The sequence below is a fragment of the Xyrauchen texanus genome, chromosome 28 (assembly GCF_025860055.1).
Source record: "Xyrauchen texanus isolate HMW12.3.18 chromosome 28, RBS_HiC_50CHRs, whole genome shotgun sequence".
Taxonomy (NCBI): domain Eukaryota; kingdom Metazoa; phylum Chordata; class Actinopteri; order Cypriniformes; family Catostomidae; genus Xyrauchen; species Xyrauchen texanus.
The window spans coordinates 17,013,820-17,037,969 of record NC_068303.1 but is presented as its reverse complement, the minus strand read 5'-3'; the positions used below and the strand labels follow the sequence as shown (position 1 = coordinate 17,037,969).

At 36.5% G+C, this 24,150-nt stretch overlaps 2 protein-coding genes across 2 annotated transcripts in view; one reads left to right on the top strand and one right to left on the bottom strand.

The window, feature by feature from the left end:
* The window catches only part of fmn1 (formin 1), a 27,310-nt gene extending 6,235 nt beyond the window's left edge, over positions 1-21,075 (top strand). Inside the window, exons 4-17 of the mRNA XM_052096029.1 lie at positions 188-816; positions 6,839-6,980; positions 7,623-7,710; positions 8,023-8,084; positions 8,205-8,293; positions 8,458-8,587; positions 9,701-9,847; positions 11,050-11,109; positions 11,336-11,456; positions 17,898-17,990; positions 18,926-18,977; positions 19,748-19,897; positions 20,074-20,155; positions 20,938-21,075. Coding sequence (XP_051951989.1) covers positions 188-816; positions 6,839-6,980; positions 7,623-7,710; positions 8,023-8,084; positions 8,205-8,293; positions 8,458-8,587; positions 9,701-9,847; positions 11,050-11,109; positions 11,336-11,456; positions 17,898-17,990; positions 18,926-18,977; positions 19,748-19,897; positions 20,074-20,155; positions 20,938-20,982 — 1,890 coding nt within the window. The 3' untranslated portion in view covers positions 20,983-21,075. The remainder of the gene's footprint in view (positions 1-187; positions 817-6,838; positions 6,981-7,622; positions 7,711-8,022; positions 8,085-8,204; positions 8,294-8,457; positions 8,588-9,700; positions 9,848-11,049; positions 11,110-11,335; positions 11,457-17,897; positions 17,991-18,925; positions 18,978-19,747; positions 19,898-20,073; positions 20,156-20,937) is intronic.
* grem1a (gremlin 1a, DAN family BMP antagonist) lies at positions 20,363-24,150 on the bottom strand. Its single transcript, XM_052096031.1, has 2 exons — positions 23,873-24,150; positions 20,363-23,295 (listed from the first exon to the last, which is right to left on the bottom strand). The coding sequence occupies exon 2, from the start codon at positions 23,292-23,294 to the stop codon at positions 22,764-22,766; it is 531 nt and encodes a 176-aa protein (XP_051951991.1). The 5' UTR covers position 23,295; positions 23,873-24,150; the 3' UTR covers positions 20,363-22,763.

Here is a 24,150-nt window from a genome sequence, read left to right as displayed (position 1 = left end):
CCATAGTGTACCTAAAGTGCTAAGTGAGTGTAAAGTCACATATTTGGTGCATTAGTAAAGCAGGAATATGGATGAGTGAGATTGTTTGCCATGTAGAAGTATGTATTATGTTTGCTTTATAAACCTTGTTGTAAGCCATAAAAAAACATTAATCACTTATATTTAAACATTAATATCTTGAATGCAGGCAGACTTCAAAGTTCAGCTCTTCCGGATACATGAGAAGAATGATGAACTTGGGGCAACCATTGCAAGCTTACAAAGAGAAGGGGTCAAAGATCATCATAGGGATGTTGCTGTGTCCACTGAAGACTATATCAAACAACGGGCCTTTCACTCGGTGTGCATTCAGACAGACCCTGAAGAGGCCAAGGAAGCCCAGAGCAGGAGTCTTAAACCCAGTGTGCCTAAAAATGTTGATCTCATCTCAACAAAAAACCTTAACCTCATTGATAAAGAGAGGATAGTTCCACCTCCACCTCCCCCACCGGTGTCACCTCTTCCACCTCCACCACCTGTATTACCTCCTCCTCCAGCTCCTCCAACTTGCCCTCCTGCTTCATCTGTATGTCCACTTCCTGCTCAGCCAGTAGATGTACCAGGTTGTGTGCCTTCACCTCCTCCACCACCTCCACCCATGACAGGATTTGGTCCACCACCCCCTCCACCAATTCTCAACGCTGTCCCCCCTCCTCCCTCTGGAGTTGGTATCTTCTTCAGTGGAGTGACAGAGAACACTCCTCGCAAGCCATCAGTGGAGCCTGTCTGTCCTATGAAGCCACTCTACTGGGTTCGAATACAGATTCAAGATATCAGGTATCTCTTATCTCCTTAAAGCTAAAGTGTTTGTCAAAATTCTGAAGAAAAAAAACAAACAAAAAAACTTGTTGTACAAAGCCAAAACACAGTATCTACGCCAACACTGAAACTTAGAATAATTGTTTAAAAGTTTTTTGATTGCCCAGCCAAATATTATAAAGTAACATTTATAAAATAGCTTTAATCATTTTCATTTAATATGAGCATAGTTAAGTCAAACCTGTCACAGAGCAGATCAAAGGCTAAAAGACATGATTTCACTCATAACGCAATTTTGACAAAATTAAGTTTCTGTGTTTTTCTTTTGCAGGGCAATACAAGTAAGTCATTTGTAGAATGATTTTCCAAAAAAGTGCAAAGACTGTGGTTTTATTTTTGCCATAAGTATCCCCATAGCACCATCAGTAAGGCTTCAGTACCCTTTCATTGACACAAAACCAAAGATGTGTATCAAAGGCTAAATATAATTATAATATAATTTAATTTAACATTATCATTAATATTGTAATATCCCAGATGTAAAATATGAAAAGACTGAAGAAGTTGCAAGTTATGGCAATTATTAATCAACAACAACAAAAACAAACCGGCCAAATGAGCCTTGAAATGCAATTAGAACACACTAATGCTGTTAACTATACAAGGGACCATCTAACTTGGTACATTGCAAAATATACATTATACACATGTTATTTTTCAATGCATTAATATAATTTCATTAGATTTTCATCATCTTGGTCATTTTAGTTGTTGGTCATTTAGTAGTTTAGTTACTGCCTACATCTACTGTTGTAGCCCATCTGCCTCAAGGTTCGACATGTTGTGCATTTTGAGATGCTATTCTTCTCACTACAATTGTAGAGTGAGTTACCATAGTCTTTTTGTCTGCTCGAACCAGTCTGGCCATTCTCCGTTGACCTCTCTCATCAACAAGGCATCTCCATTTGCAGAATTCCCACTCACTGGATGTTTTTTGTTTTTGGCACCATTCTGAGTAAAGTTCAGAGACTGTAGTGCTTGAAAATCCCAGGAGATCAGCAGTTACAGAAATACACAAACCAGCCCATCTGGCACCAACAATCATGCCACGGGCCAAACCACTGAGAATTTTTTTTTAACATTTCTGATGGTTGAAGCTTCTGATCCATATCTGCATGATTTTATGCATTAAATAGGTGTACATATATATATATATTATATTAGTATATTAGTATTTACACTGGCTGCCAAAAGTTTGGAATAATATACAGATTTTGTAATTTAATTGGTACTTTTATTCACCAAAGTGGCATTCATCTGATCACAATGTATAGTCAGGACATTAATAACGTGAAAAATTACTATTACAATTTGAAAACAAAATCTGAACTTCTTAAACTACTTCAAATAGTTCTCATCAAAAAATCCTCCATGTGCAGCAATGACAGCTTTGCAGATCCTTTGCATTCTAGCTGTCAGTTTATCCAGATACTCAGATGACATTTCACCCCACACTTCCTGAAGCACTTGCCGTAGATCTAGCTGTCTTGTCGGGCACTTCTCATGCTGCTTACATTCTAGCTGATCCCACAAAAGCTCAATGGGATTAAGATCCATAACACTCTTTTCCAATTATCTGTTGTCCAATGTCTGTTTTCTTTGCTTACTCGAACCTCTTCTTTTTGTTTTTCTGTTTCAAAAGTGACTTTTTCTTTGCAATTCTTCCCATAAGACCTGCACCCCTTAGTCTTCTCTTTACTGTTGTACATTAAACTGATGTTGAGCTTGTAGAATTCAATGAAGCTGTTAGCTGAGGACATGTGAAGCGTCTATTTCTCAAACTAGAGATTCTGATGAACTTCTTGTTTAGTTGTACATCTGGTCTTCCACATCTCTTCTGTCCTGGTTAGAGCCAGTCATCCTTTGTCTTTAAAGACTGTAGTGTACACCTTTATATAAAATCTTCAGTTGATTTTTGCAATTTCAAGCATTGTATAGCTTTGTATTCCTCAAAACAATGATTGACTGACGAGTTTCTAGAGAAAGCTTTTTCTTTTTTGACATTTTTAACTAATATTGACCTTGTCTATTGTATACTGTGGCAACTCAAAAACAAACACAAAGACAATGTTAAGCTTTATTTAATGAACCAAATAGTTTTCAACTGTTTTTGATATAATGGCAAGTGATTTTCTAGTATCAAATTAGCAATTTAGAATGATTACTCAAGGATAAGTTGTTACAATGGGCCCTGTGTAGCTCAGCGAGTATTGACACTGACTACCACCCCTGGAGTTGTAAGTTCGAATCTAGGGCGTACTGAGTGACTCCAGCCAGGTAACCAAATTGGCCCAGTTGCTAGGCAGGGTAGAGTCACATGGGGTAACCTCTTCGTGGTCACGATTAGTGGTTCTCGCTCTCAGTGGGGCATGTGGTAAGTTGTGCGTGGATCACGGAGAATAGCATAAATCTCCACATGCTGTGAGTCTCCACGGTGTCATGCACAGCAATTGACGTGATAAGATGCACGGATTGACTGTCTCAGAAGTGGAGGCAATTGAGATTTTTCCTCCGCCACCCAGATTGAGGTGAGTAACTGTGACACCATGAGGACCTAGTAAGTAGCGGGAATTGGGCATGTCAAATTGGGGAGAAAAGGGGACAAAAAAATAAAGAAGGAAAAGGTGTTGGAGTGATGGATGCTGGAACTGGGACCTGTCTAGATTTGATCAAAAATTAGTTTTTTTAAATAGTGATGGTGCTGTTTTTTACATCAGTATTGTAAGTATTGTCAGTATTGTCCTGACTATACTTTGTGATCAGTTGAATGCCACTTTGGTGAATTAAAGTACCAATTTCCTTCCAAAACAGCAAAATCTGTACATTATTCCATAATTTGCCACCAGTGTGTGTGTGTGTGTGTGTGTGTGTGTGTGTGTGTGTGTGTGTGAGTGTGTATTTATCACTTTGTGGGGACCAAATGTCCCCATAAGGATAGTAAAACCCGAAATGTTTTGACCTTGTGGGGACATTTTGTCGGTCCCCATGAGGAAAACAGCTTATAAATCATACTAAATTATGTTTTTGAAAATGTAAAAATGCAGAAAGTTTTCTGTGAGGGTTAGGTTTAGGGGTAGGGTTAGGTTTAGGGGATAGAATATAAAGTTTGTACAGTATAAAAGCCATTATGTCTATGGAAAGTCCCCATAAAACATGGAAACACAACATGTGTGTGTGTGTGTGTGTGTGATGTATATATATATATATATATATATATGTATATATATATATATATATATATATATATATATACACACACACACATATATATATACACACATACAGTATATATACAGTATGTACACAGTATAGTAATGGAATACATGTAATGGGATTAAGTATTTAAAATACAAAAAATTAGTAACTTTATTTCACTACAGTTACAATTTAAACCATTGGTAATTAGAATACAGCTACATTCAAAAAGTATTTTGATTACTGAAGAGATTACTTTGCATTTTCTTGTCATTTGTTTCATTTAAAATGTAGTCCTTTCAGGTGGAAAACTTTTAAAAACACATATCCAAAGTGCATTTGAACAGCGATGAAACACTTTCTTATGATGTGTTACATTTATACGAGCAGACAGAGAAGTAAGTTTGAAGTAAGTTTGGAGCAGAAGAAATAACCTTGTGTAAATTGTCAGCTTTACGCTAAGCTAAAATGCTATTTCTAGCCATTTTACGTGCATGTGTTACGAGACATATTATTTTATAAAGAAAATTCACGTTGGATCATCATGTCTTTTTCTAGTAAAACCTTTGATATTAGGGCAAAAATCGTATTCTGTATAATAATTTTGTTATTGTTTTACTGTAAAAAAAACAAAATCTAAAAATCCTTAAAACAACATCAATTTGATTTATCTTGTTTTAGAAACAACACTGCATAAGATATTTAGGTTTTTCAGAGAATGTATTTTTAAAATGTGTACTTACTGTACTGGCAGAGTTTTTAATAGTCAAAACAAGTGAAAAAATCCAAAGTATTTAGATAACGTCACTGACCTTGAGTAATCTAACGGAATATGTTACAAATTACATTTTACAGCATGTATTCTGTAATCTATAGTGGAATACATTTCAAAAGTAACCCTCACAAACCTATATATATAAATACACTATGGGTCAAAAGTTTTTAAACACTTACTCATTCTTTATTATAAATAATTTTATTTTTTTTACATTTTAGAATAATAATAAAGTCATCAAAACTATGGAATAACATAAATGGAACTATGGGATTTATTTTGTGACTAAACAAAATCCAAAATAAATAAAAACCGTTGTTATATTTTAGCATCTTCAAATTAGTCACCGTTTGCACTTTTACTTTTTGTACTTTCACTAATGTACTTTTGAAATTTTTCAGCCAACTTCTTGAGGAATCACCCTGGGATGCTTTTTAAACAGTACTGAAGGAGTTCCTATTAATCTTGGGCACTTATTGGCTACTTTTCTTTATTATTTGGTCCAATACATCAAATATATTTTTGTCTACAAAACTAATTTCAAACATTTAAGCATACACCTTCAGATCAAAAGATTATTAAGATCATGAGAAACATTTCAGTCAAGTGTTTCAAAGCATTTGACTGATATATACAGTATATATATTTATTTTGTTTGGCCTAAAGGTTTATTGTTGTGCAAAATGTGTACTATTTTCAAGGAATTTACACTGATATAACAAGTGCTAAAATGGTTCTTAAAGTTAAGCGCATATTAACAAGAGGAGTTGCACAACTTGTTTATTATAATAAAGTTTATTTTTTTTCTTATCAACAACTGAATGTAAAGAATAGAAAGAATGGCTCAATTAACAGGTTTTTTGGGGGGCCAATGGAAGACAGGGGGAGTGTTCGGGAAAACTGGTTTGCAAGCAATCATTATTTGCAATTCCATTTGGTGACATTAGTAGCTTTAAAGGTGCACTCTGTAATTTTTTCCTCATTAAAAAAGTCCTACAGACTTGTAATTTTCCAATATATGTAGGAAATCATGACCACTCACATTAAAATGAAGACTCCAGTCTTATCAGTAATCTTCTAAAAGCTGTTTTATTCTACATGGAGAGGGTCCGCACATGGGGGCTGCCATGTTAGAATCACATGACCAGTCGAATACTTAATCTCAGCAACCGTCCTGTTATTTGACACTTTCACTCATTCATTAAAGTAATCATGGCTGACTGTGAATCCTAAATTTCTACAATGGCATCTGAAACTGAAAAGTCCAAAATGACACAAAGACAAATGTTACTGAGTGTCTTTAATAGACAAACAATGGCATTTCCCATATAAACAGCATTACCATTGTTCATCAATCATAACAATCCTAAAAACACACAATGTTCTTTCGCAAGTAAAGCTGACATTTTCCACCCTCATTAGACCTCATGTGAAGTTAAAGACAGACCACTGCAGACGTTAGTCTGAATGAGAGGCCAGCCACAGGCTGAGCAGCAGTCTTTCCAGGACCTCTAGTGGCGGTGTGGATTTCTGTGGGATTCTGCTCCCAGGCCACCTTTTTGCTGTTGCACTGTTATTTGACTCCTCATGAAAGCTTTCTTCTCTCTCTGTGAGCATTTAGTCAAACCAAAGCTTAACCCAGTCAAGCTTAGCTGTGCGCCGTCGTCCTGGCTCCTTAATTATTTTTATGGGAGAGAAAATGTAGCAAGTCAGATTACTCGCAGTGAGCCCCTATTGATTTTCTTTTTCCTGCTTTCAGACTTGGTTGCCCAGCAACAATAAATACCTCATGTTACTTTGGTTTTCACAAATGCCAGTATTAGTAATTGCTTTGGTTGGCGGCCTACACTGTGACTTTTGTGAGGATTAAATCTCAATAAGCTTATACATAGTGAGTAAAAATGTTTGAGTGAGCAAATTTTTTAATATTTGAAAAGCAGAAACAGTCACAGTGAATTAGCCATACCTACACATCTGTCTTCATCTCAATCTTTCTGTATTTTTTCTTAGAAATAATATGCTGTGGAGCTCATTGGAAGAGCCAGACATAATAAACACCAAAGAGTTTGCAGAACTGTTTGCTAAAGCCACAGCGCCCACCAAGAGAAAGCCCCTCTCCGAGGCCTATGAGAAGAAAGGCAAAGCTAAGAAGGTACAGATTTTTCTGTATGCCAAGACAAAAATTATATGGCATCTAGAAGGTCTATCTATGATTGTACCATTCATTATATGTATTTATGAGTAAATGAAAGTACAGAAAAATGTCCACTAGATAGAGCCGTTTTCAACATTTCCAAACAGTGAAATTAGAGAATACTTTTTGAAAATGATTGAAAGCTATGCTGATTATATTTCAGATTACTCTGGCAGTCATTTGTAATTTTGTTACTGTAAGGTAGGTCTAAACAGATTATTAGGGGCTGTCACTTTAAAGAGTGGGCAAAAGCAATCAAAACAGGATCCCATAAGTGCCTGGAATAATTGGTATACATATGTAGGATATGAGAACAATTGGAAATAAATTAACCTTATGAAACACCCTCCATCCAGTACATTTGCTACTGTTTATGAAATGTGATTGTGTTGCTATTACTGTTGGCCGGCAAATTTTATGATGGAATGTTGGAATTATCCAAAGGTTTTATTGCAATACATTCATTCCCTCTTTGCATAATACAGTACAAGTATTACATTTAAAACTCATTGTGGTCTTCATTTCATATGGTAGAGTGGACACTTGAAATATGTTGTAATTTATTTATAAATGAAAATGCTTGGCTATTGAACTTTTTAGGTCATCAAGCTACTAGATGGCAAGCGGTCTCAAGCAGTGGGCATCTTAATCTCAAGTCTCCACCTGGAGATGAAGGATATCCAGCAAGGTAAACCACACTGAAACAGCCTCTAAAAAATATTCCACCACCATATCAATAGAGTTTCTTTTTGTTCCTTTTCAATTACTGTATATGCATGTCAATACTAATTTTGTCACCACTAAAAATAAACAGACATGTAATAAGGATACATATTTGTGCCATCTGGATAGCAAAAGGTATGCAAAGAGACAACAATTAAATAATTATGCATATTTCTAGAGAGCAATATAGTTAGCCTTATTAATAAGAAATCTTATAGGCAAAATGTTTAGGTACGCCTCACAGTCAAGACACTCATATAGCCAGTTTTCTTATCAGCTGTTTTGACTCTGGACAACTCAGTGGTTGACTTGGATGCAATTGAAGCTCTGTATGAAAATGTAAGTATCCTGCAATGTTTCAGTCTTTTCTCTTTAGTTCCAGTTATAAAATAACTGTGTGTTTATGTGTTTATAGTTGGGTTAGTTTTCATATGTATGCATCTCTACTGTTTCTCTCAGAGAGCTCAGCCTGAAGAGCTAGAGAACATTAAGAAACACTTTGAAACTTCAGACGAGGAGAATGTCAAACTACTGGACAAGCCTGAACAGTGAGATATTCCAGAAACATGCCAGATAAAATTATATATTATTCTTAGTCCAAAACTACTAGCCAGTATTTCTCCACTTGAGAACAGGTGAAGACAAACCTTCTCAACACTGCTCACATTAATGTGACAGTTTGCACTGATGTTACACTGATTTTTCCTCACAGGTTCCTTTATGAACTCTCCCAGATTCCTGAATTCTCCAGTCGAGTTCACTGTTTCATTTTGCAGTCAAAGTTTACTGACGCCATTGCCTCCATCCAGCGCAAGACTGAGATTATTCTGCACGTCTGCAAGGTACAAAGGCACTTTCAAATGGGTCAGACCTCAGATACTATCAAACATTTGATAAAGTATCCATGCTGGCACTCTTACCTCTTTAAACAAACAACCCTTCAATCAGTTTCCATTTATTCAAGTGAAATCTAAGAGCTTGAAAAGGACTTGCTTTGTCTCCAGTATCTCCATTATGCAGACTGTTATTTACATAAATAGATGCCCCGATATGAACTATATATACGAACTATAGGCTGCCTATACTGATACTGATATTTTGACACTTACTGACCTTATTTTGTTCTCCTAATAAATAATTTCCATTAAACATGGATTGGATCTGCTTGTGGTTGTTACACTTTAAAATTATTCTCACATTTTACATTATATTATAGAACATTACAAATTCATATTATGCATGTTAATTGCAAATACACTCACTGAGCATTTTATTAGGAACACTATGGTCCTGATAAAGTGCCAGATGTAGTAATCTAGTGTTGTAGCTCATCCGCCTCAAGGTTTGACATGTTTTGCATTCAGAGATGATATTCTTCTCACTACAATTCTACAGAGTGGTTATCTGAGTTACTTTAGCCTTTCTGTCAGCTCAAACTAGTCTGGCCATTCTCTGTTGACCTCTCTCATCAACATTCCTAATAAAGTGCTCAGTGAGTGTATAATATACATGTGTGACATTATGCATATTATATACTGTACATGACATGCTTTATATTTTCTGTATGTATTTTCATGGATATTCCTTTATATTACACAGTAATTTGTAATATATAATGTAATTTATTATGAATAAACCATAGTTTTTTTCATATCCAATAGTTGGCTAATAAATATCTGTGGCCGATATGTGGAGTGGTGGTGGCGTAGTGGTCTAAAGCACATAACTGGTGATTACCGAAGGTTGGTGGTTCGATCCCCACAGCCACCACCATTGTGTCCTTGAGCAAGGCACTTAACTCCAGGTTGCTCTGAGGGAATTGTCCCTGTAATAAGGGCTCTGTAAGTTGCTTTGGATAAAAGCATCTGCCAAATGCATAAATGTAAATGATATAACGATGCATTCCTGTACACAAACAAATAGTGATATGTAATTTATGTGCCAAACTGTTCCAGTATCTGTTGGAGAAAGACTGTGTGAGGGAGGTGATGGGACTGGTGCTTGCTCTAGGAAACTACATGAATGGAGGGAGCAGAGCTCGTGGTCAGGCAGATGGCTTTGGGCTTGAGATTCTTCCCAAGCTTAAAGATGTCAAGAGCAGGGTAAGGTTTTTCTCCATACATTGAGCAATGACGCTAACACATTGTGTATTAAACTAAAACAACCTTGTGAGTCTACATGTTTTACAATGTAAAGTCCCCTAGCATGTGCGATAGGACCTGAATGGTTCATTAACTTTGATTTGTCTTTCTGTTTGCTAACAGTATGATGGGAGACCGGGGCTAATTGTGTGTTTTCTCTAGCAGAGGTTATATATGTTTGTTTCAAATGCTTACTTCAAAACCCTTTTTAAGTATAATAATCTTTTGTGAATTCTGCCCTTCAAAGTAAATTTTCTGAATATATTTGTTATAGCTGTTGGGTAAACAAGTGAACATAATGAAACTACACTGGCATACATTAAAGCAAGTGTCGACTGAATCATCAGGGCAGATTTCTACCAAAAGGTTTAAAGAGATACAGTAGTTCACCCAAAAATGAAAATTCTCTCACCATTTCCTCACCCTCATGCCATCCCAGATGTGTATAACTTTCTTTCTTCTGCTGAACACAAAGAAGGATTTTTAGAAGAATATCTCCAAAAAAGCACAAATGCAGCATAACATTTATCCATCAGACACCTGTGGTTTAACCAATGTCTTCTGAAGCTATCCATTTGGTTTTTGGTGAGAACAGGCCAAAATGTAACTCCTTTTTCACTTTACATCTTGTCATTGCAGTCTCTTGGCATGATCTTGATTTTAACCTTGATTACGCTAGTGCTTGATGCATACAGAGCGCTAGATGGTGCTATAGGAAGTGTAATCGAGCTTGAAATCTCGATTGCCAAAGAGACTGCTGTCAAGATGTACAGTGAAAAATTAGTTATATTTTAGCCTGTTCTCATCCAAAAACCATCCATGTCTTCTATGGATTACTCTTATGCTGATTTGATCTCCTTTTTGGAGCTTTTGGAGTTCTGATATGCCTTCAGTGCTTAGATGTTTTGTTGTTTTGTTGGTTTTTTATTGTTTGTGTTTAGCAGAAGAAAAAAAGTTATACACATCTGTGATGGCATGAGGGCGAGTAAATGATGAGAGAATTTTATTTTTGGGTAAACAAACTATTACTTTAAATGTGTTCTTAGGAGGAAGGTATTTTTCATGAAAGAACAGAAATGTTCAATAAAAAATTGTGACAACTAGCCCAAGTCTCCCCTTGAGTATGATGTTAGTTATTTACATAATTCTCTATAAATCTACAGGACAATTGCATAAGCCTGTTGGATTACATTGTTTCCTACTATCTGCATCACCTTGATGAGGTAAAGCATGAAATATCTTTCAAATGTTACCTTTGCAAGGTCATGACATCCCATCTGAAAAGAACAGCATATGTTGTGTTTTGGATGCTAGTGTGCTGGTATCCTCGCCAGACTTTTTAAATGCCATAAATCTTAACAGCATGGAAATTCATACTGTTCTAAGCTGGTATTTTTAGGAAGAACACCAGATCTTCATGCATTCAACTTGCTTTTAATCACTCTTCAGAATGCTGGGACGGAAAAGAGTATCTTTCCATTGCCCGAACCTCAAGATGTTTTTCTTGCCTCTCAAATAAAGTTTGAAGACCTCTCAAAGGATCTCAGAAAGTTGAGCAGAGACTTGGCAGGTAGGAATAACCAAAAACACTCTCAATGGCTTCAAAAACTATTTTAGAGCACAGCTCATTTACTATAACTTCAAAGGAGCCAGATTAGATGTGTTTGGATGGATGGATGGCTATAAACCTCCAGCGGCTGACTGTAACTCTATCACTAATTCACGTGGACTAGGCTCTTAGACTTTGGAACATACAGCAGATGTTACTGCATCTCTTAGCAACAACTCATTTGATCAGGTGATATAAACCTACATACTTTTTGCTGTATGTTTTCATATGTACAGTATGTGCACGCACACATGTGGAGACGCAGTGCAGTCTGTGTAATTTTGTCCTGGCGCCTTTTAGATATGACTTTAATCCTGCCCATCAGATGCTTCTGGCATTGTGTGATTCTTTAGCTTTGTTGCTCATGTCGTCTGAGGGGCCAAAGGCTACAGTGCCTTGGCGCTTATGTAATCTGAGAGAAGAGCGGCTTATCTCCGACAGGACAAGGTTTATCTCTGCAGAGATGCACTACCGTTCTCCTGCTACACTGTATAAGTCAGAGTTCAGTGTGGCCTCACAGATGTGTTTCAGAGATTCTTTTCTTTACCTCTCAACAAGCCTTTCTTATCGGGCGACGGAGAGACTGCCAAATCTGGCCCATCATGCTCTCCCTTTTTTCCTGTTGTTTGAACTCCCCTCATGACTGAAAGAACCATGACTTTGTTTTTGTTTTTTGCTGTTTGTTCGATTTTGGGCATCTTGGGAACATCACTTATGGCCCCTCTGAAGTTTTGGCTGCTCAAGGTGACCACATTTGTGATATTTTGTGGAGCAAGAAAGTGCTGCACTAATCAAATTAGTCACCGTGTGTCTACGGAGAACGGAATGTCCCTGTAATATTTTTTCCAAAGATAACTATGAAAACATTACAAAGCACATCTAATGCTTTCATACGTCTCCACAGCTGATTCATATGGTTTGCATTTGAGACATGTTTTTGATCTCTTTGTAATCATTATGTCAGTGGTTTGGCACATCAAGATGCACAGTTGAGAAAACCTGAATATATACTGCCTTCATGGAATATGCCTCCAAATAAACAATGTCTGTGGGACATATGAAGACTAAGCCAATCTAAGCTATAATTACTCTAGTTTAGTCAATAATTCGTTTAGATAAGCTGTGGTAAGATGCCTAAACTCTGGTCCCTCATTGCCAGCCATCTTCACAGTTTACACAAATACTCAATGAAAACAGTAGTGTGTGTAACGTTATCTGGGGTAAGATACAGATGGAGCATGTCCAACATTGCTGGGTTCCCATCAGGGTGTATTATGTCTGTGGCAGGAGACTGGCTCCTCTGATTCTCTGATTGGATGGAGGGCTGGCGGTGAACAAATAGAGCTGTTTAGGTCCACGGGTGGTACAATGACTATCTGAGGATGCAATCGGAGGTGCCTCCAAACAGAGCTTAGCGAGACAAAGACTTTTGATAACCTCTGACTCGGCCACAGGTGGAGCTTCAGATCTATGGTGTTTATACCACCTGGCTCTTTGCCTAAAGGAAGAAGGTCAAGAACAAGTGTAAACAAAAGGGATAGTTGACCCAAAAATGAACATTTTGTCATCATTAACTCGCCTAAATTGATCCTAACTTGTAAACATTTATTTTCATTCATGGAACATAACATTTTATTTTAGGTAACATGTTATCATCAGTCACCATTTCTTTCATTGCATCTTTTTTCAATTCAGTTAAAGTTAATGGTGACTGAGGTTTACATTTTATCCTAAACCAGGGCAGTAACCACAATATGCTTTGAGGTGGACAAGTCCCCTTAAAAAAAATGTTATACCGTGCTCAGTTGTCTAACACCGCTCGTCAATGTCATATGAGATAGCCAATCAAATCAATGAAGACGGGACTCAAGTTTAAGATGCTAAGCGGGCATCAGCAGACAGTTCAGGTTAAGAGTGTTTGTGTGCTGTGATATGTAAGTATCTAACTAAACATGCAATATTTGGCCACTGTTTTATGATTGAAATGTTGTACTGATTGACAGTATTTTCCAAGGGTGCAAACTATTCACCATTTGGTGAAATTCTGCATTTTGAATTTAAAATATTTCATGTACAGTAGGCCTACATGATTTGTCATTCATAACTGTGAATGTGAAAACAATGATGGAGCAGTTTTCAGCGAATCAGGCTTAAGACAAAGAGTGAATTTGTGTATATTGTAAAGAAATTGAATGCATGGGGTAATCTGGCTGTTACGAATGGAGGCAGCGAAGGCAGACGAGGAGAGCGGATCTAAGTGCAGACTTACTTTATTGGAACAGACAAACCAATAAACACAAAGGAAAACCCTCAATGGGGAAATAAACATAAAACTGGGAACTCGGGCAGGGAACACATACCAGGCATGACAACATTCAACGATTGACAGCGACGAAATAAACAAACAGGGTTTAAATACATGGACATAGGAAGACAGGAACCAATGAACAAACAGAACTCAAACAAGATAACAAGGGGATAAACAGAAACCAGTGGCAAATTAACAAGGGCAGGTGAAAACAATGAATGGAGAACACGAACGCTAACAGGGAGACTGTGGAGCTACAAAAGGGACAAAAGTGAAAACTAAGGAATTACAAAAGTGACAAAAATGGTAAACAAAGGGCAACGGTGAAACAAGGCGAGGTATGCCTAACACTGGCAGGCTTTTAAAGTAGCTTTTTAGAAAATTCTATTGATGTTAAAAAATAAAGTAGAGTGTAATCACCATTATCAGAATTAGAACATGGTGAGACCTGTGACTTGTGACTTCTGTTGTGCTTTTAGGTTTTAGCATGGACAGTGTCAGATATTCTTAATGCAAATATTATTAGGTAATAATTTAAAATCAATTTTAGATTTCTTTAAAATTGTTCTTAGATGTCTTTAATTAATTCTGAATTTTGTACAGCATCTCCTAAGTGTCTTCTTTTATAAGAGAGACCATTTTATTTTGTGTATGTCTTGTCAGGTTTGCGCTCAAAAAATGAGCCACAAGTTAAAGGAGTAGTTCAACTAAAAATGGAAAATGTACATTTACGTTCTCATTTACTCACCCATATGTTGTTCAAAACCCAAATGCTGTTTTTTTCTTGGAACATAAATATTGATATTTTAAGTAGCTCTATTCCATAGAATCGAAGTTTATATTGAGCAGGAGCTGTGAAGCTTAAAAAAGGACAAATACTATAAAGGTTAGGCTATTAAAGGTTCAGTATTAAGACATCATTACAGTAGTCCATATGACAAGTACACTATATTCCAAGCTTTCTGGAGTCATAAAACAGCTATGTGTTGTATGGACTACTTTTATGTTATTTTCAATGGTATTCTTTGGACCTTGACAGCAATATTTGTATGGAAAAGAGAAGCGTTAGGATTCTTGAAGAAAATGTTATGTTAAGATTCTACTGGGAGGAGAAAACAATGAGGGCCAATTTGAGGACAGTAAATAATTTTGTGTATTTTCTTTTTGCTAGCCAGCTGACACATTCATGTCATACTGCTATCAATGCAGGCAAACTGCTATAAATGCAGACACAGTGTTTGTCTTGTACTCTGTGAACTTTAAATATACACGTATCTTTTAAAACCAAATATTATAAACTTTTGGGCCTTTATCACATTTCAAGCCTTTATTCAGAAAATTATTGCATTCAGCTCCTTTACTATATTAAAGGACCAAAGGGGACCATTATATTTGTGATCTCAACACCCGTGACCCCCCCCACCCCCAAAATGGTTTGGCCCCCTCCAATGTTCAGGGCATGGTGACGGCCTTGTCCTAAACATCTCCTTTTCTGTTCCATTGAAAAAAGAAAGGCATACAAGTTTAAGAGATGAAAGTGAGTAAATGATGACAGAATGTTCATTTTTGGGTAAACTAGCCCTTTAAGATTTGATCTGTTTTATTCTTGTCAGTAACTGAAATAGTTGCGCTGACAGGCCCTATAACATGCTGCCACTCAGCATTCACTCCTTTATAAAACACACACGCACACACACACCGACTAGCAAAATACGTTTTATTTATTTTTTTGGCAGAGTCTATTCTTACTAAGTTCAAATAGTGGAAGATGCTATTTCTATTAAGTGTAAATAGCAACAAAAAGCATCTTCTTTGCACTTTGCACTAAATAGTGTTAGATGCTGTTTACACCCTGGTGTAAATAGTGGCAGATACTGTTTTCACCCCAAATTATATACTAACATACAGTATTACAGCAGTGTGTTTATTGTGTTTATTTAGAGTCCCACATACACCTTAATTAACCCCCAATCCTAACATTCCCTTACAAAAACAAACCATGGTTTAACACAGTAACCATATTATTACCATGGTATTTTGTAGAAAAATCAGAGCAACCACAAAATTAAACATGGTTAGTGTATTAACACCATATTAATGTAGTTACACCATAGTAATTGCATTAAAACTATGGGTTCTGACAAAAAAAAACATGTTTATTACAGTATTACTATAGTAAAAACATGGTTAATTTTACCCAGATCAAACCTTTGTCTCAACTACCCGTCATTCACCATGACTATATCAATGCGAGGAAATCCACCTTTATATTAACTGTATTTATTATTATTATAATTAGTATTAAAAGAAAATATGAGGAGTGGTGACAAGAAACAGAACGGGAAAAAGTGGGACAAAAGGGGGAATCGAGCCTGGGTCATCCGCATGGAAAAAGTAAATCCACACCATCTTAACACACTACGCCAATGGTATTCAACAATTTTCGGATCCTTGGTGGGTAGAGAGACAGAGCAGGGCCCCTGTTACATTCTGTATAAAATTGAGTGTTGTGTTTTATGCCTATAAAAAAATTGTATGATAGAATACTATGTTATTGTATGTACATACTTTATGACGTTTATATTGCAAAGCTTTTGAAATCATTAAATAATGTACAGAAGGGCTCTGCTACTTTTCTGACATGAAGTGACATTTTTCATTTTCCTTGGTTTCATATACCCTCCTTAATAAAAAGAATCTCAAGTAGACATATAGACACAGACAGACCCTGAACCTGATATGTGTCGCGCTATGTGCAGCGCGTGATGATGAACTTCGGCGCGTGAATGGTTTGACTAGCTCAGATTCGTCACTCCTTAATAGTGTTTAGTGTTCCAATCAGTTCATAACTAAATACAACAGGATGTGTGAATATCAGCAAGGATTAAGAAGAAAGGAAGTTTTGGCATGCAGGTACGAGGAACTTCAGCATAGCGATATAACATTTGTACATTTATCTCCAGCTATTGCTCACATGTGAGTGATTATTACAAGTGCCAATGATAGATCAAACAATAAGTTCCAGACACCCTGAGGGTCGCATACACCCTGTTGAAGACCCTTGGACTACGCCATTGCAACAACATTTGGAGGCCAATTTTTGTCTTTAATGTATTTCTTTTTCTATTAAACTATTGGAGTACAAATAGCCATGCTGTGTGGCAGGTGCTATTTGCACCTAGTGCAAATAGTCACTCTGTTCTTTTCTTTTCTTTTCTTTTTTTCTCAAATCTCTACTTCTGTGAGTAAATCTTTGACTTTATAATTTGCTAGCTTATTTTTTTTTTTGCCTTTTTTCCTTTGCTTTTCCATTGTTCTTACAAACAAGTTCAAACATGACCTTTAGAGACTCATCTATATCAACTGTGTTCTTGTAACAGTATCTTTGCTATGTATTAGTATATAAACAGGTTACTGACATGATTTGAATTTCACTGTATTCACAGTTGTTGTGGGCTTCTTGTCTTTTGAGGCCTACCATAACAGGTGCTGTGTATTCTCAACATCAGATATTGCCATTGTTGTATTATGTATTAACGTATTTACTTTATTGTTACACATACACTTTACTTTACTGAACATAAATGTAATGAGGCAATAGATTTTGGCATTATTTTTCAAGTTCTGAACCCTATAAATTATGTGATATTGAAATAAAAAGGTAAATTATTGATTAGTGAGTACTATTTTAAAGTTAGGGGAAAAAAATATTTTCTTAGGACTGCCTTTGGCAAGTTGGTCCTGGATAGGGAATTAAAGTGATGAATCACCCAAAATTTTAAATTCTGTCATTTATTCACCTTTATGGTGTTCCAAAACTATATGACTTTCTTTTCTATGTGGAACATAAAACAAAATGCAAGGCAGAATTTTTGCCTCAGTCACCATTCACTTTCAATGTGTGAAAAAAGATGTAATTAAAGTGAATGGTGACTCAGGCTAACATTCTGTCTAGCATCATTTTGTTTTCCAAAAATGAAAGTCATGCAGACTTGGAACAACATTAGGGTGAGAAAATGATGACAGAATCTTTGGACGAACTATCCCTTTAAAAGTATCCCTTAACTCTGTATTATTGTTTATTTTGCCCACAGTTTGTGAGAAGGAAGTCCTCACTGTCTGTACTAACTCATCTCAAGAGCACATGCATCCCTTCAAGGAGAAAATGGACATTTTTATTGCTACTGGTGAGCTATGCTATGATGTAGGAGATTAGACCAAATTTCCTGTACCATTAGAAGAACTTCTGTTAAGGTTTCTAATTCTTAAATGTATGTGCACTGTCTCATCATTCAATCCCTTCTGTGCATCTTGTTCAGATATGAGGTCAGGTTGATTTCTAAGATGGCCAGCCTCTCTAGATGATTGAAAGAGAGGAGTACAAAGTTCTGCTTAGATTTTAAATAGGACTGCTTTGTTCTCTTTTGCTTTGCAGATCATAAAGTCAGATACATAGAGATATAAACTGATCGTCATTTACTACAGGCTTGGATGAGACAATGCAAGCGATAGTGAGAGAAAAAAAATTAATGTTGTTCTGTTGGTAGTTTATGTATAGAGCAGCAAAAGAGACATCTGAGTTTAAAACAAAGATTTTCTTTTGCTCATTCTTTCTACAATTATTTGATTGTCTTTGCTACATAGATAAGGAAGCATTCATCCTGCAGACATGAAGAATATCAGCTATGTGCCCTTTTGGGGACTTGATAAGTGTCTGTGACTCCATACCTGTACGAGACAGTTGGTCAGACTCAGAAAGCAGACACAGAGATAGGAATCAGGGAGCCTTTGGGAATGAAGCAGATTTCTAGTTGCTAGTACAGGAGAAACACAAGTTTAACACTGTTTTTCAGGCCCTGGGTGAAAAGTTGGGACTTTGGTACAATAGTGGCTGTCAGAGCAGAGGAATATAGCTGCTAAAGAAGCAAAATTGTTAGGCTTCTGAAGAAGGTCCCTATTAGAAGAGATCTTGCTGGAACATTTGCAGGAGTCTTTATGAAAATAAAAGTGTCCACAGACTTATTACTGATTATGTTGAGAATGCATGTTGATTACCATACATTATACACACGCCCTGATTGGCTTAGAGCTAATTGTTGATCTACATATTTTCATTTTACAGCACAAAAAGAGGTAATTTCTATGGAACACCAAGTGATATCAGCACGTAAAAGGTACAAGTGAATCATCCTTGTTTAAAATACTCTAAACATTATTTTTAAATGCAAACTTTAAAAACATTTGCAACAGTTGCATTAAAGGTAAAGTGATGTCATAATTTACTCACCTTCATGTCGTTTCAAACCCATATGACTTTCTTTTGTATGTGGAAGACAAAATTTGAATGAATATCTTGGTTCCTCTTTTCAATACAATGGCAGTTAATAATGACTCACTATAACACTTCAAAAGAACCCAGAAGTATCATAAAAGTTGACCATGCAATTAATATGTCATACTGTATATTCCAAGTCTTTTGCAGCCATACAATAGGATTTGGTGAGAAACAACCTGAGGTTTATGTCAGTTTTCAGTGCAAATCATGACAAACGCTGCACGTTCATGAGCATACGAGAGAAGCTCGTTCACAGTGGCTCACAAGTTCTCGCAATAATTTTTAATTAGTGCTAAAAACAATGCATGCCACTTTAATGATACTTTTGGGTCCTTTTAAGCTTCAAAGTGAGGCAGTATCCACTGTCATTGTATTAATTTTTTATTTGTATTTTTCTTATATTCCACATAATAAAGAAAGTCATACAGGTTTGGAATGACATGAGGATAAGTAAATGGTCATAATTTTCTTTTCTTTTTCTTTTTCTTTTTTGTGAACTGTCCATAAATTTAGGGTGATGGTCACAATTTTTAACTGAGCTCCAACAAAAATGGTTTCTTCTTGGTAACTTTCCATTATCCCCATGAGTTTATGTCTTTCCCTCCTCAGCTTCTGTTACCTGGTGGAGTACTTTGGGTTAAAGCCACGTTCTGGGGAGCAAGAGACTGTGCCTGGCCATGTTTTCACACTTTGGTTTGAATTCTGTAATGACTTCAAGATGAGATGGAAGAGAGAAAACAAGACCATATCCAAACAGAGGTGAGAATATAAGAGTATGTCTAATGCGCTAACTAAGGTAATATTATCACTGCCAGGTATTATATTTTAGTATTAGAAGTTGTTGGAATGCAAACATTATATTAATGAAAGTAAACTTTTGATTAAATTCAGCCTTCAGTACAATTTAATGCAATCTGTGTCCTTTTTGACTTAAGACTCAAAGAGGCACAACAGTCAGTGCGCAACATCACAGAAGAGAAGAAGATTGAGACCAGAAGGGCCCATGCAAGTGGACTGGTAAGAGTCATGCTTTTGTCCTTGCTGACAAGTGTGGGTAGCTGATTTATAGTGATTCAGACCAAACACTAGTAACTATTGTTCTATCAGGAAGACTTGCAGACTTGAGTGAAATTTAAGATGACATTTATTTTATGAATATAAAACAGAAATGTCTCTCTTTGGGGTAAGCCCCGTCTGGCGGTTCGAAGAAGTTGTACTCGGAACCGTCATATCCTGCCGGAGAAAGGAGGCAGAGGCGAGGAGCCTACCCCCTCAACTGGTGGTGGTGGGGTGGTGGAGGTTGCCGTGTTAGCACACTGGAACAGCAATGTGATAGATTGTGAGCAGACTTATAAAGCAATGGCTTACATGTGATTGGCTAAGAGTTACCTAGCTAATGGTACGATGATGTACTGCTAGTCTTCCCGCTGGAACTACGCTGCACTTACATTGCTTTCATAAATTAGGTTTTTAAACAGCATAGTGCAATTCAACAAAGCTGAATGAGTCTTTATTATAATGTTCAATCAGGTGCGTAGAAACAATCTGAATAAGTTGAAAATTCATCGAATAGGGAGGATCATATTATAAACAGTTAATCAGTAGGCCTACATATATACAGTAACACAATATTAATCAGGTGCCATAACATTCTGAAAGGCAGGAGGGTTGTAGGAATACTTAGTAGGAATATTTCTTGCATGGGTTTGTTCTGTTGATGCAAAATTGTGCAACCCCCAAGTTGTAATGTTTACTACACTCCTGTGTGAAATATGTATGTTTCTGTTTTTTAATGACAGAAAGAGAGAGTACGACTGAAAGAAGAAAGTCTGACCACCAGCTAAAACTCTCCATTCCCAAAGAGGGCCAGATACATTTGTATGCAAGACCTCCAGCCTCCTGGGTCCTGGGTGTAACCCAACAACATATCGCTCACTTACACATTTAAGAATCAAAGATCTGGTGTACTTGCTCCGGGACCATGACCAGTCTAAACAATTAAAGGGATAGTTCACCCAAAAATGAAAATTCTCTTATCATTAACTCACCCTCATGCTTTCCCAATGTAAATGCCTTACTTTCTTATGCTGAACAGAAATTAAGGTTTTTAGAAGAATATTTCAACTCAAAAGTATGGGTGAGAAACAGATCAATATTTGTACGTTTTTTTACTCTAAATGCTTCTCCCTACAAGAATGCAAATGGCCAAAAGCAAAAAGAATGTTTAAGTGAAAGTGGAGATTTATAATAAAAAATTACTTAATTGTTGATATGTTTCTCACCCACACTTATCATATCACTTCTGAAGACCTGGATTTAACCACTGGAATCTGGCCACCATTCACTTGCATGTATGGACCTACAGAACTGAAATATCCTTATAAAAAACTTTGTTTCTAATCAGCAGAAGAAAGAAAGTCATACACATCTGGGATGGCATGAGGGTGAGTAAATGATGATAGAATTTTCATTTTTGGGTGTTTAGAAAAGGCAGAAAATGTATTTTGCATATTGAGTAGCAATGCAGTGACTTTTGTGGCCACATTGAATCATTACAGATTATCAGAAAAATAAAATGTCCTGTTCCAATGACAATGTACCTGGAAAATAATATAAAATGCATTTTAAATATTCTTTATGAGGAACTATAACTTTCGATTTTATCTTGATGAACATAATTTTTTTTATTGATAACAGTATGCTGCTTCAATGCAACTCATTGGGATTTCATTCATGTTTCTTAAACATTGAAAACATCTTGACTTGACTATTTCAAAACTTTAAGATTAAAAGGTCAAAACGCAGTAACTACACATTTTGTCCAAATCGTTAAGACTGAAATCTATAGTAGACAATGATTTGTCCTGTGACAAGCAATTATGACTCAAAGATGCTCCTATTCAGAGAAAAAAAAAGTCCAACTTTTTTATAATCCACATTTGGCTGGATAATCAATAAACAATTTTCACATTTTCAGTGCTGGCGTATTTGCTGCGTTTTGGCCTTGTAGGCAAGCATTAATGTTTCCATTTGCAACCCATGTATTAAATGCTTGTATTAGCACCATGATAAATGCACTGGACTGGGTCTTGTTTTCTTTTTACAAAATTACTTATTAGATTACAACCACAATATGTATGAAAACAGGCCTATTCTACATTACAAAAAAAGCCACAGAGTAAGCTATTTGTGTCAATGTGCAAATCTTGCTCCACACAGTGGAGAAAAATAGAATCTATTGTATGTCACTCTTTGTATAGTATTATAACTTATTATATGTTTTTAAAGTACATTTAATTGCATAGATTGTATTTCTTCACAACATATATGCCACATTTTGATTTTCCCTGCTGAAAAAAAAATTGCTAAAACCAGCCTAAGCTAGCTGTCTGGTCTTAGCTGGTCGCCCAGCTGGTTTTAGAGGTGTTTTTGATACTTTTAACTGCTCAGACTGGGAGACCATCTTTTAGGCTCGTTTTAGCTATTTGTTTGCATGTTTTCAGCAGGCTTAAACAGCTAATGATGGAGGAAACATAAACAATGTTCCTACATAATTCATTTCAGCTTTAGAAATGCACTGAATCGTAACTTTGAGACAAAAGCACACAAGTAAAAGTCAGCACTTTTAATCCAAATCGACAGATGTACAGCGGCACTCCTTCACGCGCCGCACGCGCTTCGTCTTGGTGAATGGGATCTGCCCGGGACAGACGAGAGTGTATGTAACGGTGGTAAAAGTCTTTGGCTTGCACATTGAGCACGACTTGAAGACACTGTCCTCTTGATACACGTGAGGAATGTAAAAGGAGTTGCACTGTCCGTAACAGAAGCTAATGATGATGTCGCGCTTCTGGCACCCGTCCTCGATGATCGTCTGTTTGAGCGGCTGAGTTTTGCACCAGTCAAGCTTCAGATAACGGCGCTTCGTTACGTGTAATGCCACCTGGCTGGAGTTCAGCACCTCGTCCACGACCGAAGACGGCCCCATTCCCCTTAAACTGCCCTGCGGTGTCTGCGGAGACTGTTCCGTCTCGTTGGTGCTGTATTTATTTGGGTGAGGAATGGCGCCTTGAAATCCCCCGGTTCCCCTGCTTTTCGCCGGATTGTAGAGCAGCCACAAGATCACGACAGTGACAGCAAATGCGTCTTTAGTCATCCTTTCGGTCATAAAAGAAAGAACTATTTAAATAATTATTCATCATTTGTTGTCATTTATAGATGTATGCTGTTTTAAAAATTATTTCTTAAAGAAATGTCATAGTACTTGGCTGAAGACACATACAACATTGTTTATTGATAGTTTTCACTAATATAAAAAGTCACATAGGCCTACTTTTACATATATGCAACATATTTAAAAATACCCCCCCAAAAAATCATATATGTAACATATTTTCCCAAATCATAGTAGATATATGACATATTTGAATATGTACAAATATATTAACTATAATTTATATATATATATATTCTGTACATTATATATGGCATTCATCGGACTATAAACACAAGTTTGCTTCAAGCAGGCACCTAGGGAAGATTTTTCCCTTTTAAAAATATTTATATGTATATATTTGAAGCTCTGAAATGGTTTTGTTTTCATTGGCAAAAAGATAAAATCCTGCATAATTTTGAGGGTTAACTGCTGATTACCATTATTATTATTTTTCTTTCTAATTAAAGATGTGAATTTAAATATATGGCAATTTTTTAAAGCATATCTTGTAAACTTACCTCAGATTAATAATATTTTGTACCTCTTCACATGGACTGCAGCTAGGTTCTTCAATAAGCTCTGTACATGCTATAACAAACTATGATAAATATAGGTTGACTCAAATGATCCAGATCTCAGAGTGTAGTCAAAATAAGGCATGGAATTTTTGAGCTCTGACATTTAAGAGACTGGTGCAGAAAACAAGGGGCAGTCCACGCCTACTCTGAACCTAACATTATTCTCAGCAGTTTGGGGATGTTCCAGTGCATCAATAGGGTGAGGTCCTTCATGGTAG